The 17,752-nt window shown below is 34.7% G+C and overlaps 1 protein-coding gene across 1 annotated transcript in view; it reads left to right on the top strand.

The window, feature by feature from the left end:
* Nucleotides 1-17,752, top strand: part of PTPRR (protein tyrosine phosphatase receptor type R) — a 311,109-nt gene that overhangs the window by 162,118 nt on the left and 131,239 nt on the right. Inside the window, exon 4 of the mRNA XM_074226146.1 lies at nt 7,424-7,686. Coding sequence (XP_074082247.1) covers nt 7,424-7,686 — 263 coding nt within the window. The remainder of the gene's footprint in view (nt 1-7,423; nt 7,687-17,752) is intronic.

Raw genomic sequence — 17,752 nt, 5'->3', positions numbered from 1 at the left:
AGCTAAGATTCAGCGAGATGCAAATTAAGAATTATCAGACATACAGGATTGTTTTCAAAAAGTCAGAGGAGCTAGAGACCAAATTGACATTTCCTCCATTATGGTAAAAGCAAGGAAGTTTAGAAAAATATTTTCTTCTGCTTCACTGCCTACATTAAATCCTTTGACTGTGTGGATCACAACAAATTGTGGCAAGTGCTCAAAGAAATTACCAGATCAATTTACTTGTCTCCCAAGAAACCTCTATGTGAGACAAGAAGCAAAAGTTAGAACCAAGCATGGGACAAGTGATTAGTTCAATATTGGGAAAGAAGTGTGACAAGGCTGTATAGTGTCACTTTATTTATTTAACTTATATGCAGAGTACATCATGTGAAATGCCAGACTGGGCAAATCAAATGCTAAAGTTAATATTGCCAGGAAAAATATTAGTAAGCTCAGATATGCAAACCACTGTAATGGCAGAAAATGAATAAAAATTAAAAAGCCTTTGATGAAGAGGAAAGTGGACAGTATAAAAGCTGGCTTAAAGCTTAACATTAAAAACAAATAAACCAAGAAACCCTATGATCACAAGGGCTGGTCACACTATTTTCTGATAAATAGAGGGAGAAGAAATGGAAGCAGTATCAGATTTCATATTCTTGGGCTCAACAATCACTACAGAAGGTGACTGAAGCCATGAAATTAAAAGATGCTTGCTTCTTGGAAAGAAAATTATAGCAAATCTGCCCAGTATACTAAAAATTAGAGACATCACCTTGCCAATAAGTTCATATAATCAAAATCATGGTTTTTCCAGTAATAATGTATAAAGTTGTACTATAATGAAAGCTATGGTAGAATCAAAATTCCCAACTATGGTGCTGGAAAAGGTTTTTGAATGTTTGCCATCCTTGGATAACATGGATAGCAAATCAATCAATACTTAAAGAAATTAGTTCTAATTATTCATGGGAAGAGGCAGTTAGATGGTAAATGGACAGAGCACCAGACTTGGAATCAGGAAGATCTGAGTTCAAATCTGGTCTCAGATAGCCATGTGACTCTGGGGTCTCTTAACCCTTTTTGCCTCAGTTTTCTCAACTGTAAAATTAGTTGAAAAAAGGAAATGGCAAGGCACTTTGGTATCTTTGCCTACAAAACTCCAAATGTACTTCCGAGAGTCAGATGTGACTGAAATGAATAATCAAAACAACAAATTCATTGGAAAGATAAATACTGACACTGGAATTTAAATCCTTTAACCACATGAGAAGATAGGGTTCATTGGAAAAGATTCTGATGCTGGGAAAGATTGAAGGTAAAAGGAAAAGAGGATAGTAGAGGATAAGATGTATAGATAGTATCTTAGAAACAATTAATATAAACTTATACAGATTTGGGGAATTAGTGGAGGATTGACATTCCTGGCTTTCAGTAGTCCATAGATCATGGAGTGTTGAATATGACTGAATAATCAACCAATCACAGTAAGAAATGTATGAGGTTATGTAGTATGCTCTAGAAATATAAAGACAGAAATAAAACAGGCCTTGCCCTAATGCAGTTTATATTACTCCAAGGATCTCTTTGTCTTGTCACATTTCTGTTGTTCATTCTCTGGGATAAAATAACACATTCATTGTCCTCCAAAAACCAGAATTTTAATAGCCTAAAAACAGCCATCCTGTCCTTGTTAAGACTTCCCTAAACTAAATAACTCCAATTCTTTTGACTTAATCTTGATATCTAATAATATCTAATATCATTTCCATCCTAGTCCCTTCTCTATACATGATTCAGTTTGTCAGTGTGTTTAAAAATATGGAACCCAAGATATAATATATTTTGACTACAGTATATATTAGGACTCTCCTCTCCCTTGTCTTGAACTTTATATTTTTATTAAATACTGTGTAAAATGATACCAGGCTTTATGTCCACCGATGTGTTACAGCATACAATCCATGACAAAATCACAGCAAGACATTTTTGATTCCCTATCCCCCCAAACTCCTCAATGTTCTCATATCTCTTCTGAACTTGTTTTTAGAAAATACAAGCCTAGAACTTTACATTTATCCTTATTGAATTTCACCTTATTGAACTTCTCCTTATTAGAATTTCTTTTGTTCTAGCAAATTGAGGTTCTAATGGTATCATACAGCATGCTAGCTTTATTCTTCAGCTTTTTGCAAACATTTTTTCGTATTTTATTTCCAACTTTTGTCAAAATTATGTATAGAATATTTTTTAGGGTTTTTTTTTGGTAAGGCAATGGGGTTAAATTCCTTGCCCAAGGCCACACAGCTATGTAATTATTAAGTGTCTGAGGCCGGATTTGAACTCAGATACTCCTGACTCCAGGGCCGGTGCTCTATCCACTGTGCCACCTAGCTGACCCATGGATAGAATTTTTAACAGGCTAAGATGAAACACAAGCCTCTGAAAATATTCTATTACATTACTGTTTCTTGACATTGACTGAGTACTCCTTAGATTTGGATATCCAACCAGTCCTAAATAGGTCTAATTGGGATATCAACTAACTCTCTTGTCTCTAATGTTGGCTACAAGATATTCTGACAAGTGACTTTGATGAAATCTAGATATGTAATGTCAAAGGTATGCCCCTGATTTACCAATTTAAATTGCTTTTTTTAAAAAAAGGAAATATTAGTATGATTAGTCTTGTATGACCTGCTTTGTATCAGCCCACAGTGATTTACAGTCATCACCAATGCCTTTCCTAAGTCACAAATCATCTCTTTTTTAATTTGCTTTGAACTTTTGCCATAAATCTAAATTAAACTTCCTGACCTATAATTCATTAATTTGAAGACTCAAACATCATCATCATCCCTTTTTTTGGAAAATGAAGACAACCTGTATTTATTTCCACTCAAGATATATCTCCCCATCTCTAATTTTTCTCTTTCAGAATTGATTTCCTTCCATATAAAATGATTGCAGAGGGGTTGGGAAAAGAAAAGGGTGAAATTCTATGGATTTAATTGTTTCATTTGGAGACAAACCTCTTGGATCCCAAGAGTTTATTTGATATAAGGAATGTTGGAGAATTCGTCTGGTTACTTATTAAAGGGTAGCTTATAAACATCTTCATTCATTTTCCAAGCTTTCCTATTCAGTTATTTCACAATGAAAGCTATTTGCTTTCACATGCCAGACAAAGAGTGATTAGAGAATTAACCTATGACCTATAATAAAATGAGTAGATGACTGATTGCAAAATATGGGACAAAGTTTCTTTATCCAGTCTTGTTTAAAGGCTATTGAGAAAGATTTTTGGTAATTTTGTTTTTATTTTAAAAATGAATATAAATGACTAGTGAGATATAACTGAGGCAGAATGGCTATTTCTTATTTCTCATATTTTTTCTTTGATAAACACTTCAGAAGAAAATGATCCAAGCAAATCTAATTAATATCTTTAGACCTGCATTTACAAAATCTACAATGCAATCATTATTTATCACTAATTGCCATCTCTATATAGAGGCTGGGGTTTCAAGATTGGAATTGGGAATAACAATAGAGGAATGATCATAGGCTATAGATTTAGAGTTAGAAAAACCTTAGAGGTCATCGCATCCAGTTTCTTCACACAGAGTTTGTGTGACTTGCCCATGGGCTAAAAAAGTATCTGATACTAGATTTGAATCCATGTCATCTTGATTCCAATTCTAGTACCCTACCCACTATGAAAATCCCTCCAGTGTCATTTATTAGCCACATGGTTATTTAACCTCTTTATATCAAAAATCAGAGATTAATTTTTATTTATGCTAGTGAAGAAAGAGCCCATGGAAGACTTCCCTTTGCTGATTGAATAATACCTCTTTCATTTATTTCTTTACCCATTCATGTATTATTTCTATATAGAAGTTTCTCATATCTCCATTTTCCCATACAGCTTCTCCATAGAGTTATAGTCCCATATTTCTAACTAACTACTGAGCGGTCATAGTTGGGATTTCCAATCATCAAACTCAATATGTTCAAGTTTGAATTCTTCTTACACCAAAGAACTGCTCATCTCCCTAACTTCCCTTTTACTTTTTAGCACACCACCATCTTTTCATTGATCGGGGCTCTTGTGTCATCTTTGAGTCTACCTTACTAATCACCTCCAATCAGTTAACAAATTCAATTGCTTACTCCTAAATTTACAGAACACTACTGCCTGATGGGACCCTTCTTGTTGTTGAGTTGTTTTCAGTTGTGTCTGACTCTTTCTGACCCTATTTGGAGTTTTCTTGAGAAAGATAGTGGTATGCTCTGCCATTTCCTTTTCCAACTTATTTCACAAATGAGGTCAATAGGATTAAGTGACTGGTCCAGGGTCACATAGCTAGTAAGTATCTGAAGGCTGGATTTGAACTCAAATCCTGACATCAGACCTGAATTCAGGTGCTCTTGATTCTAGGGCCAGTACTTTATCCACCTAGAAAGATTCCTAGGAATCATCTAATATATCATCTCAATAAGGACCTATAAAGATTAAATAATTTTCCTAAGATCATACAGGAAGTAAGTAGTAGAGTTAGGACTCCAATTTCAACCCTCATGATGCCCCACAATACAGGTCTTTTGTGCCGCTTCAAAGCATAACTCAAATCTATCTTCTTTCTATTCCCTCCTGCAATTACCCTCTTTTTTCTTTTCATTTAGACCATTATAATAACCTCCTAACAGGACTTTCTGCCTCTAGTCCATTCACTACTTAATCCATCCTTCACATAACCATCTAAATAATTGTTCTAATTCGCAATGCTTTTCATATAACTCTTCTTGATTATCAAAAGACCGTTTTAGGGGCTGCCAATTGAACAAATGATGAATACACTCTTGATTCTGCTATTCAAGTCTCTCCAACATATCTTTCCAGCTTTAAATTCAATTTATCCCTCTTATTCCCTAGTCAATCTCCTTATCATATTTTTGTCCTGCCACCTCTTATCTCTATATCTTTGTTAGAAGCAAACCTTTGCCTACTCACTCATTAATTAGACATTTATCGTCTCTTCTGTTTGAGACATTTTGTTAGGTAATGAAAAAGTAATGATAAAAAAAAATGATGCAGTCTGCCCTTGAGCAGCTTACATTCTGGTTATAGTTACATTTTGTACAAAGATAAGTATAACACAAGGTAGGCTATGGTGAAATAAGAAAGAGTTTTCTAGACAAAATGGTCCAGGAAAAAGTCAACGAGAGAAAGCATTAGTTTTAAATCTCCCTATAGGGCCTATATCATATGTTACCTCTTTTATGAAGTGCATTCTGTAATATCCTCCTACTTCCTCCTACTCTCTAGTTTCTACCTCAGAGTATTTTTCTTGGACTGGTCCTCTTCAATTACTGTATTATATTCTCTCTTGTACTCAAAATATTCAGAATGCATTTTTGATACCATTGATCTAGATGACTCCTACAGTGATATGCAAGTCTTACTCTATTGATGCCTTTCCAGCTTCTAAGACTCTTGTCCATATTCTCCTAAGAAGTTTTTCCCAGAGACTTGAGAGCCTTTCTTACTTTTTCCTCAATTTTGAGGGGAAAATGAGTCTATTACTAGAATCATTCTAAAAGCTTTTCAAGAATGGTAGAACCTAATCCAGCCTCAGACACTTAATAATTGACTAGCTTTGTGACCTTTGGCAAGTCACTTAACCCCATTGCCTTAAATAAAATTTAAAAAATTTTTTTTAAAAATGGTAGAGGGGCATCTAGGTGGCACAGTGGATAGAGCACCACCCATTGGAGTCAGGAGTATCTGAGTTCAAATCTGGCCTTAGACACTCAATAATAATTACCTAGCTGTATGGCCTTGGGCAAGCCACTTAACCCCATTTGCCTTGCAAAAACCTAAAAGAAAAAAAAAGAATGGTAGAACCTGCTAAAGCTTGTACACCTGCTCAAGGTCACCTTCATGAAATGATGAGGTATTGGACTGTGAAGGTGTTTTTATAGCATAACTACTTGTTTATGCATCTTTCCCCTCTATTATGTTAAAAGCTCCCTTAAAATAGGACTTGAATCATGTTTACTTTTATATTTCTAGGACAGTATTTTACACATAGTAAGAGTATAATAAATGTTTGTTGACTTGAATCATTGTTGAACAAAAGTATTATTTTGTTACTCAGGAAAATGACTTGTTTGCTTCAAAAAACATTCTAGCATATTTTAATAAAAGTTGTAGGAATACAATTTAGTTTTTCAGTCAGTTGGAATGAGTCTCCTAAAGATGAATCATTCAATTCATATTGTCCTAATGTGTGGTTTGTTTTAGTGGGGTATGGACAAAGCATTTTGAGTGGGTTATTGGAAGATGAAGGCAATCAGTATTTTAAAATTCCACTCCTTGGGTCCTATTCAGCTTGAGTGTTTTTCAACTTTACTGTTTTTAATTCTACAGTTTAAAAACAAAACTCCTCAGTATTCCAGCAGAAAAATTGTCTTTTGACTTGGAACAGGTTGTTCCCTCTATTTTCTGGTCTTTTAATATTTGAATAAGAATATGGTGATAGTCATATCTTTCATTTAGAAGTATCTGCTTTTCCATTTTTAAGTTCAAAGTTTGTTCAGTCTTCACTGATACTTTCATCAATTTTAGTTTTTCAGTGAATAAGTATTTATGTAAAAATGTGATATATTCCAAGGAAGATGCAAAGGATCCTAGGCAGGATGCAGTTGTTGCAAAAGAATACAGAAAAGCTGCTGATCCATGATGGTCAAAGGAATTTTCATTCTTCCAATTTCCTTGAGCAGTAATATCACAGGTGTAGGAAAAAAAACAAAATATTTTAAAGAATTTTACTCCATTTGCTATTTTTATACAAGCATAGGATCACAAATCTAGAAAACTCCTTAGAGATCATGTCGTCTGAGTCCCTCATTTTTAAGATGCAGAAGTTAAAGGAAAAGGGAGGTAACAAGCTCCAAAATCACTTGTAGAATAACAAAGCACAACATCCATTTAAAACGATGTCTCCTCCATCCAAAGTCAGGGTTCTTTCCATTATATTATGCTGCTCCCCACTACTCTCATATAAGATACATTTCCTCCATATATTTTGTGAGAGTTTTCTTCCTCATTTCTCTTTTATCAATTAAAAATAGTGAAATATACTGATATTATAAAAATAAACCAGTTTACTTCCAGAAATCCATATGCTTGTTTAATTAATGTGTTATTTGTACAGTAAATAATAGTACAAATATCATTGTGGGAAAATTCACACTAGTAATTGAGAAATAATGCATAAAACATTTCTTTATTTAAACAAATGAATCTCATTTTGCTTTATTGTTTGATGCAGAGTAAGGCAGAGGAATGATGAAGACATTCTTTTATATTCCTCTGATTTTTTTTCATCAGTAGGAGAACAATTGCTATTCTGTTTTTCTCTCTTTACAGGTTCTGTACCGATTAAAAGAAAAATTCCAGTTGTCTCTGAGACAAGACAAGCAGAAAAACCAAGAGATCCACCTATCCCCCATCCCATTACAGGCCACCCAATCTGATACAAAGACGGTCAACAGCATGGTCCAACCTGAGCACACCCCTAAAGTGGTGAATGTCATAGTGGATTCCCAAGGCCGATGCACTCCTGAGATCAAACCTGCTATTACTGCCAGTCCATCGCCTTTCAAAATGAAGCCTGTAGGACTTCAGGAGAGGTATGGAAGTGTTTCTGAACCCACTTTCAAATTTAGTCACAGCCTAACTACACATTTGCCAGTGAATTGGACCTGATTGATTGATTTAGTCTTTTAATTTCACCTGGAAATGTTTGTATCAGTAACAAGACATTCAGAAATAATAGTTCTTGTCACTATAGAGGCAGGTCTTATAGAATGAACTCACTGAGCTGTTTAATCACTTGTGATTCTTCTGAATTGTCAAAGTAGCAAATATCACAGGTCTGGATCTCTTGTAAGAAAATTAAGTCTTTCAGACATCACAATTATGGAAGGAATTAGGTTGTTAACATGTTCCATTTCTGTTTCCATTGTAGTGTGAATTACTAATATGGCATCTGAGAATATTGATATTCTTATATTTATTGGCTCATTTATTCACAATTTATTTATAAATATCTACATAATTAGAAACCTCATAATGAATTCTAATGACCATATAGTCCTATTTCTCCAATGAAGCAGGTTGTAATCTATATCTCCTAGAAGGTTTCAAAATTTGAGAGCTAGGGGGTGTTGTGGTGATGAATATCTAGGACTTTTGCTGGTAGAGTGGGCCACAGATTGGGGAGATGTAAGTTAACCACCCTTCTGGCCTATTTCTACAACATTAGCTGGCACCTAGCAAGAAAGCTGTGATGTAGAGCTAATATCATTGAAATTAATATTGCCCCAAGCTGGATTGATCTGGGCCCTAGTAGTGGGTCATTTGAGCAAGAGGAGTGTAAAAGTAGTTTTTGAGATTTTAGTAAATACCTCCTGAGACCCCTTGCTGACTATTTTTTGACCTGCCAGATTTTGTTGTTTTAAATCTTCTCAACTACTTTTAAATCATATTAAGAATTGCTTCTACCTAACTGGAAAGATTTTAGTAAAAATAAATCTTTGTTTAAACCCTTTGACTCAGACCAGTTCATTATACTGGATATAGGTTAGTTAGCACCACAACTTGTCTGAGTCTGGCATTATAACCCAATCATCAGGCCTGTCCTCAAAACCTTTCTAATTTGGTAGGACTTAATTGACAACAGTCTTTGACAATATAAGATAAAATTTTTCCCTTTATAGAAAGGAATTATTGTAGGATTTCAATAAATAGAACTACCCCTTTATAGTGTTTAATTCAACATCAAGTTCAGAGGGAAAGTCACTTTACTTAGAAATGCATCTATAGGGGCAGCTAGGTGGTACAGTGGATAAAGCACCAGCCCTGGACTCAGGAGTACCTGGGTTCAAATCCTGTCTCAGACACTTAATAATGACCTAGCTGTGTGGCCTTGGGCAAGCCACTTAACCCCATTTGCCTTGCAAAAACCTAAAAAAAAAAAAGAAATGCATCTATATAAAGTCAGTGCTACTGAAAGCTTCCCAAAGTAGAGAAAGTGGGGACATTTAGAACTGGGAAGAGAAGGCTTAGTAATTAGAGGAATAGAAAATCAGGGCATGATTAACTTTCTCAAATTTATGAATAGTTATTATAATGAGGAGGGAGAAGACAAGGGAAAAGATATTCTCCATGGAGTAGATTATAACTAATAATGTTTGTCCTTCATTTTTGAAGAAGATCATAACATCAGGGAGGTGATGCCATGACCATATGAATTGGATTTGAGTAAGAGGGATGATGCATTAATTCACCAGCCTCACTTTCTCCTCCAGAGCCTAGATTCAGTGTCCAGATATGAATCAGAATGACTGGAGATGGCCCTGGATGAGAGGCAGTCAGGGTTAAGTGACTTGCCCAAGGTCACACAACCAGTGTGCCTGAGTCAAGTGTCTGAGGCTGGATTCAAACTCTGGCGCTTGAGTCAGGAGGAATTAATTTCAAATCCAACCTCAGACACTTAATAATTACCTAACCATGTGAACTTGCACAAGTCACTTAACCCTATTACCCCCCAAAAAAGGTTAGGTGTTTAAAAAAACTATAGCTAATGGTCTAAGGGTGAAGGAAGCAGTGTTCTGTGTAAGATAAGCATGAATTCAACAAACATATACAGAAGCACACACACACACATATACACATATATACATATACATATATATATATATGAAACATACATGCAAAGTTATTTACAGGTTGTCTCTCCCATAAAAATATGAGCTCCTTGAAATCAGGGACTGCCTTTTACCTTTCCTTGCATTCCCAAATCTTAGTAGTATATTCAGCATCTAGTAAGCTCTTAATAAATACTTGTTCACTGATTCATTGAAAAGTCACACAATTAAGACTATTAAGAAATTAGATCTGTGACTGCAGGAAATACTGAACATCCCTAAACTGGAAAGGTTCAGAAAGAGGCTCGAGTACCACTTGCTGAAGATATTACAGTAGGGACCCCTACTTCAGGGACTTCATAAGGTGATCTCAAATGTCCCTTTCAACTCAGTGATTATACCATTTCTCTAGCTTGCTTTTACCAGATCTCCATTTTCCCATTATTGTTCTCTTTGTCTTAAGTTTTGAAGTCGAGTACATAATTCATAGAGCAGATGTTCAATACAAAAACTAAGCCTCATTTGTATCTCCTCCAATCCCTAATGTATAAATAGCACTTAAACCAACACTTTATCTAATTATATAATATACAAGCAAACATCCAGAAAATATGGTTTCAGACCTTCAGAAGGACAGAAGATAAATTTCCTCATCCAGAATCTTGCTTTGGTCTACAACATTGTCATTAGGCAGTCAGTACTATGAAAAAGTAAAATGAATAATTAGGCTTCTATCATAATAATAGAAGTAGTCTATGGTTCAGTGAAATGGAGTCAGGAAGACCTGAATTCAAATATAACCTCAGATACTAGCTGTGTGACCCTAGGCAAATCACATACCCACTGATTATCTGAAAAAAAAATGTATCTATTGGAGAAGAAAATGGCAAATCACTCCAGTATCTTTGCCAAGAAAATCCCCAGTGGTGTCAGAAAGGGGTCAAAACAACCGAAACAATAGAAAAACAACATAATAAAAGCTAGCATTTTTCACAGCACTTCAAAATTTATAAGGTACTTTACAAACATTATCTCATTTTATTCTTGCAATAACTCTGGGAGGTGAGATATTTTATTATTCCTATTTTACAAATGGAGAAAATGAGATGTTATGTGACTTGCCCAGGTTCACACAGCTAATAATAAATTCTTATTGATTAATTTATTCTTTCATTTAGGATCCTCTCTTCCATTCTTTCACTTGAATGTTTTGAACTGTTCTTTACTCATCTACCTGCTAGAGAAGATAAAATTTCCTCTGTCACCATTAATTAGAGATCTGGGTTCTAGTCCCAGCTGCACTTCTTATTAAATATATGACCTTTGAAAGCATTTTAGCCTTTATGAAGCTTTATGAAGTAAAATGAATTACACCACATGATCTCTAAAGTTCATTCTAGTCCTTCTAATTGCCATATTCATTAATATGTTGTTTGGCTAAAAAACAAGGCATAAGGAAAGAAGACAATGTGATGTAAGGTAGAGTCCTGGACTTGGACTTTGATTTGAATCCTGCATCAGATTTTCATCTTATCTATCTGTCTGTCTGTCTATCTAGCTAGCTAGCTGTCTGTCTGTCCATCTATGCATTCATTCATCCATTCATATATATTTATTAATCATATGATAGTGGGAAACTTTAACTTCTTAGGGCCTCAGTTTACTGATCTATATAATGTGGATAGTAATAGATCAGTTATCAAATATACATATATTGCTTCTCAGACCTTGAAGCACCTTTAAATATCAGCTTGGCAATGGGAGGAAGTACAGGCCTGTGATTTCAATGATATAGGGAAATCCCTGTGTGAAAACTTATTCAAGTAATGTAGAGAAACAAATCGTCTGTAGCTTAGCATCTAAAAGAGTTGTCTGGGGCATTAAGTGACCTTTCCATGGTAGCACGACTAACGTTAGTCAGAGACAGAGATAGAACTCTTGATTACCAAGAGACCCTCACCATTATACCATACATTCTCTTGTTTTCTATTATTTTTATTCTTACTGTATTCAAGTTTAATCTATTTGTAAGTTTCAAATATCAAAATATTAAAGATCCTTTTCACAATTAGAATGAATATTTGTGTTTGGAGACAGCAAGAATGATGACTTATTTCATCTTAGTATTAGTATTTCATCTTAGTATTCCATTGTATGGCATAGTGCCTTACGTCAAATGAAGAATGAATCAGTGAATGAATGAATACCATTATGAGTGAAACTTAGGTTTGTTCCTAATGAATAAAGAAAACAAATGTGAAGAAATGCCCTACTAGATCAATTCTCCCTTACCATTCAAATCTCACTGCCATGTCTCCTTCCAGAAACATAAACATAGTGGCCTTGAGAGAGACTGGTAAATGGTGTCAAGGGTGGTATGGAATATAAGCAGGAAAACTTCCCTGAGTGTATTAAGTCATAAAACTCATTTTCTACATGTGTAATATTGCAACATCAAGTTTTACAATATGACTTCTCTAGTTGCTTTAGTGAAGTGACTATCCTACATTGATGGCATAAACATCCAATTCCTTTAAACTTCCTACAAAATTATAATAATGGCATCAGGGATCAGTTCTATCACAGAAGTATCATTGTGTTACATAAATTTATTCTATTTAATCAAGAGAACTTAGTACATTCCTAAGAGGCAAGACAAGCAGTTGTGAAGAAAAATCATAAATATAATGCCCATGTCTAATTGAAAAAGAAAGGGTCACTCTGAAAAGCAAAAAAAAAAAAAAAAAAGAGAGTAAATGGATTAAAGTTTCACACATGAAGTGAATAATTTGCTTTCACTGTCTCAAAATAAATCCATCTAAACCAGGATGAGAATGATTCCCTTTTCATTATGTAATTTAATTATTCTGTCAGTCATCAAATTCTTTACATTTTTCCTTCTAGATCTCTCTCCTATCCATTCCTTACCTATTACCCCACCACCACCACCATCACCACTACTTGCAAAAATGGAAAATACTTATTTGCACCTTTCTGTTTAGGTGATATTTAACTAGCTGTTAACAAACCAGGAGAATCATCAATAAAGGGGAAATTTTGCATTATTTTCTTGTTGTTGAAAATTTTTATCTTAGAAACAAAGACCAAACAAGAATATTAAGGGAAATTTTCTTGTAGATTATATAGAGGCCATTATAATAAAAGCTAGTGGTTCCCTTTTTCATTGACTATCAGATAGAAAGTCCTTCGATACTCAAAGGTCTTCACAACTTGATCCTTTTATACCCTCACAGTCTTCTCACACTTGACTTCCCTTCCATTACTCTATGATCCAACCAATCAAGGAATGGCCAGCCCTACTGTCCTTGTTCTTCTTCAGGAATGAAATTTCATTTGCCATCTCTGTATCTATATATAAACTGACCCCCATTGCTATAATGCTCTGTCTCCTCACCTCCATCTCCAAGGATATACTCAAATACTAAGTTCTACAGAGACCTTTCTAGTCACCTCCACTTGTACCCTTCCCCACTTAGATTTCCTTTCTATCTACTCTCTATGTACCTATCTCCCTGTTGTCATCTCTATTATAAGTTCCTTAAGGATAGGTACTTTTTTTTCCCATTCTTTGAATTCTCCATGCTTAGCACAGTGCTGTTGTTCAATCATTTCAACTGTATTCAACTCTTCATGATCACTATATGGAATTTTCTTGACAAAGATACTGGGAGTATTCACCATTTCCTTCTTCAATTCAATTACAGATGAAGAAACTGAGGCAAACAGGGATAAGTGATTTTCTGAGGGATGCACATCTAATAAATGTCCAAAGCCATCTAGCTAATCTACCAAACATATGAGTGCTTAGTATATTTGCCTTAATTAAATGGATAGATTTCTTAACTGTTTTTTGCAAGATCTATAAGGAAAAACGGATTAATAATTGGTACAAGTTTCCTGGTGGTAGCAACTAGACTCCTACATGTTCTTGTGAGTTCTTGACATAAGAAAGATCATAAGTTTAGAACTGGAAGGGACCTTTGAATCATCTAGCTCCTCATTTTACAAATAAGGAGGAAAAAAATGCAACCAGGGAAATTAAGTGATTTCTCCAATATCACCCAAAGTATTAAACAGAAGAGGCAGGATTTGAACCCAGGACTACCATTTCATTTTCAGTATTGCTTCTATAGTATCACACTGCCTACAATATCCTTTGATATTCCTTCCCTTTACCATAGCACACTTTCTTTTTAATTTTCCAGTTGTGATGAAAAGATATGATACATATTACAACTATGTACACTTCAGGTACTTAAAAATAAAACTACTAGACTGAACTTCCCAGACTTTCTAGGGAAAGAGTCTGGAACAAGAGAAGGATTAAAACAAAAGCCCTTGCCAAGAAAATGTCAGATATACTGGCATAAAAGTTCAAAGTCCCTATTTACCATGACTCACTCCCAGAATACTAGAATGCAGATGTCTGGTGCCTGCTCCCCCTAGTGGAGAGCTATAGCATTGTTCTGTTGTTTTCTAGCTAATAATATTCAGATTCTCCATGATTCTCATAAAGCCATCAACTTTCCACAAGGAAATCAAAAGATGTGAAATGCATATGAATGAATCAAGAATCGTATTTCAGAAGAGGGAAAAACATTCTCATGAAAATCTGGACCATTGAGATAGATTTGTAGATTTGGAGTGAATGAATGAATGAAAAATCATTTATTAGGTGCTTGCTATCTTCCAAGAATTGCACTGTGTTAGGATTTCAAATACAAAGTAAGACATTGTAATCATTGTTATTACTATCATAATCACCATCTTCATCATTTTCATCATTATCATTGTGATCAACAGCATAATAAAACTTTCAAATAATACTTTAAGGGTTTTCAAAGAGATTTATATCTATCATCTTATTTGGTCCTCAACTTGATCCTTTTATACCCTCACAGTCTTCTCACACTTGACTTCCCTTCCATTAGGCAAGTTCTGTTTTTATCATCCCCAATTTCCAGATGAGAGAATTGAGGTTGAAAGAAGTTATGACATAGTTAGGAGGTCTGAGGTAGGAAAGGAACTCAGAAAGGGCAGTTAGGTGGTTTAGAGGATAGAGTCCTGGAGGCAGGAGGACCTGAGTTCAGATCCAGTATCAGACACTTGCTAGTGCTTTACTGTGGACAAGTCACTAAATCCTGTTTATCTCAGTTTCCTCATCTGTAGAATGAGTTGGAGAAGAAAATGGCACACAACTTCAGCATCTTTGTCAAGAAAACTCCATAGATATAAAGAGTTGTACTCACCTGGAAGAACGATAAAAAATAAACAGATCTTCCTGACTTTGTGTCCAGCCTTTAATCAACCTTCAGCTAAATTCAAGTGGCTTCAGTCACTTAGCTGCCACATGAAGCAGAGAAATGCACTGGAATGGGGTGGATGAGTGGAGTAATAAGGACCAGAAGCAAAGATAGTATTACTTGAAACAGTTCCTGAGCTAGAGGTAGAAAGAGGATTGGGAGAGTTAAGAATGTAACTGAAGATGGAGTAGTGACATGACCTCAAGGCAAAAGATCTGGATCCCTGGAGATATGGTTTGGAGATTGGAGCAACAGTGTTCAAGTAGATGATGGCTGGGGTGAAGAAGCCTGTTTTCAGGATCATAGAATGGATATGGGGTATTCTGGAGTCAAGTTATATTGGAAAGTCAATTATTAAATTTCAGTGTAAGTATATATATATATATATGTATATATGTATATATACATATATATATATATATCCTAGAATCCTGCAAAACATGATACTGTTTTGTTTATTATTAAGATAAGAAAGTGATAGAGAAAATGTTGGTATTGAAAATTATATTTAAAAGTGTGTTCTGCATATATCCTTTTCCCCTTTTCCCCTGATGAAAACTAGTTGCTTTAGAGGACTTCTAGTTTCTTCATTCTACATATAAGAAAATCAAGGCCCAAAGAGATCCTTTCATTAGTCGCAAAATGTGCACCTCTTCACTTTGAATCTATCACCTCTCTGTCAGAGGATGGGTAACATACTTCCTCACTGGTCCTTTGGAGACATGGTTGGCCATTAAATTGGTTGGAATTCTTAAGTCTTTCAAAGCTGTTTTTTCTTTAAGGGATTATTGTTATTATATGAATTATTTCCCCAATTCTGCTTATTTACTTACTAAAGCTTCTTATTGGATCTCTTGATCACAATTAGATCTGGTGTTACTTTTAGATGTTTTTCTGGAATGAATATGTGGGAACTGGCTTGCCTGCTTCTGTTCAAGCAGCCATCTGAGCTGGAAGCCTAGAGTTATATTTCTGGACATACCAAGTGTGTGGATTTATTTTACTTGATCATAATTATTTGTTACAAGAACATAAAAAAGATTCTAATAAAAGAGAGAAATTATGAACTATTAGAAAAAAAAGTTATCCGATATTAACTGGGCTTGAATCATGCTGAAAAGTTTCAATTCTAGATCACTTCTTTGTGAAAGCCAGTTAGTTAATATAGTATATGCTTCAAAGGCTGTCAGCTAGCTATAAAGGGATGGGGAAGTTGGAAATAGATGATGGAGGCTGGAGCAGAAGGAGAAAGAAGACACTGGAGTGGAGGCTCCAAGAAGGAAAAGGCTCTGCAGCAATATTTTAGTCTTCATCAGTTTTATCACTTTTCTACTTTTTCATAAAATATTTAAAGAAATGACCTCAGAGAGGGAAAAGAGAAAATACAATCAATCATCTCATGACCAGCAAAAAAATCATTTTGATTTTCCTGGTTATTTTTATTTTGTATTTTAAATTGTCTGATAATAGCAATAGGTGGGTTTTTTAAAAAAAAATTTAATAGGTACCATTGGTAAGGGTTCTGAAGAGTTGGGCAAAAAATTTAGAAAGGGTGTCTATTTTTTTCAAAGCTGAAAATCCACTAAAAGAAGATAAAGGAAAAAAATCTGGAAGCTGGGTTTTTTTTAATATGTTGAATAACAAATGGCAAATCCATGGTATGAAATGAGGTGGTAGTGTTAAGTGAAAACAAAGCAAAGTAAAACAAAAGAGAATACAGTTTTGTGGAAGTAAAATGGAAGCTGATGATGGAAATAAAGTACAATATAAATTAAATTAAAATTAAAACAGCAGGTAAAAAGAAATAGATAAAATAATAGATTGATGTTGGAATGCTGGTTAGTAATTTAATTTCTACCAAAGCAAATCCTGAAAATCTGATTACTAGAGGCCAAGAGAATAGCATTGGAAATGGTAGTAAAAACTACAGCATTTTTTTTTTGGTCTTAATTGGAACCCTTTACAAGAATTGTATTCTTTAGTATATAACATTTGCTATTACATCTGCCATCAAGAGCCTACACATTCTATCAGCTGCTCCCTTGGAGATCTCGAAAAAACCTTGGACAAGTTTTTAATTTTAACATGGTGTCATTGAAAGAGCAGTGGGTTGAAACCCAAAAACCCTGGGTTTGGATTTCAGTTGTCTCTCACCTTAGACAAATCATTTAACATCTCTGGTCCAATTTCCACAGCTGTAAAATAAGATCTCTAGGATCCCTTCCAGATTTTTTTAACCTGATCTAAATGCCCTTACCTCCCTCAACTGAGGGAGGGTGGTCATTTCTCAACAATACCAACTAAATGATTCTCATAATACATGAACCCTTGGGAAGGGCTGTTTCTTTCCAAAATGACTACCAATTAATGGGAAAATTGAAGTCAAGAGCAAAAGGGAATAAAGACATAGAAAAGAAGGAAAGAAAAACCAGGAAAGGTCTGGTAGGGGAGAGAAACAAGATAAAGATGAGAAGCAACTACCATCTCTCTCAAATTCCAATGAAAATGTTGATTTTCTTTCAGTTTTATAAAACAAAGATGTCAAATTTCATATTGTTATTGGTTGGAACATGCTGACCATTTTATTTAAAAAAATGATGATTTTGAATCATAAATGTATTTTTAGAGAGTGTTGTATTTATATCTAACAAGAAAAAAATTTAACTATTTTCTCTGAGTGGATTAAAAATATAGACTTGGAGTCAGGATGAGTTGAATTTGAA

This window comes from Macrotis lagotis, chromosome 2, assembly GCF_037893015.1.
Source record: "Macrotis lagotis isolate mMagLag1 chromosome 2, bilby.v1.9.chrom.fasta, whole genome shotgun sequence".
Classification (NCBI taxonomy): domain Eukaryota; kingdom Metazoa; phylum Chordata; class Mammalia; order Peramelemorphia; family Peramelidae; genus Macrotis; species Macrotis lagotis.
Note: the sequence above shows the minus strand (reverse complement) of the source record. Positions and strands in the feature narration are given on the sequence as shown.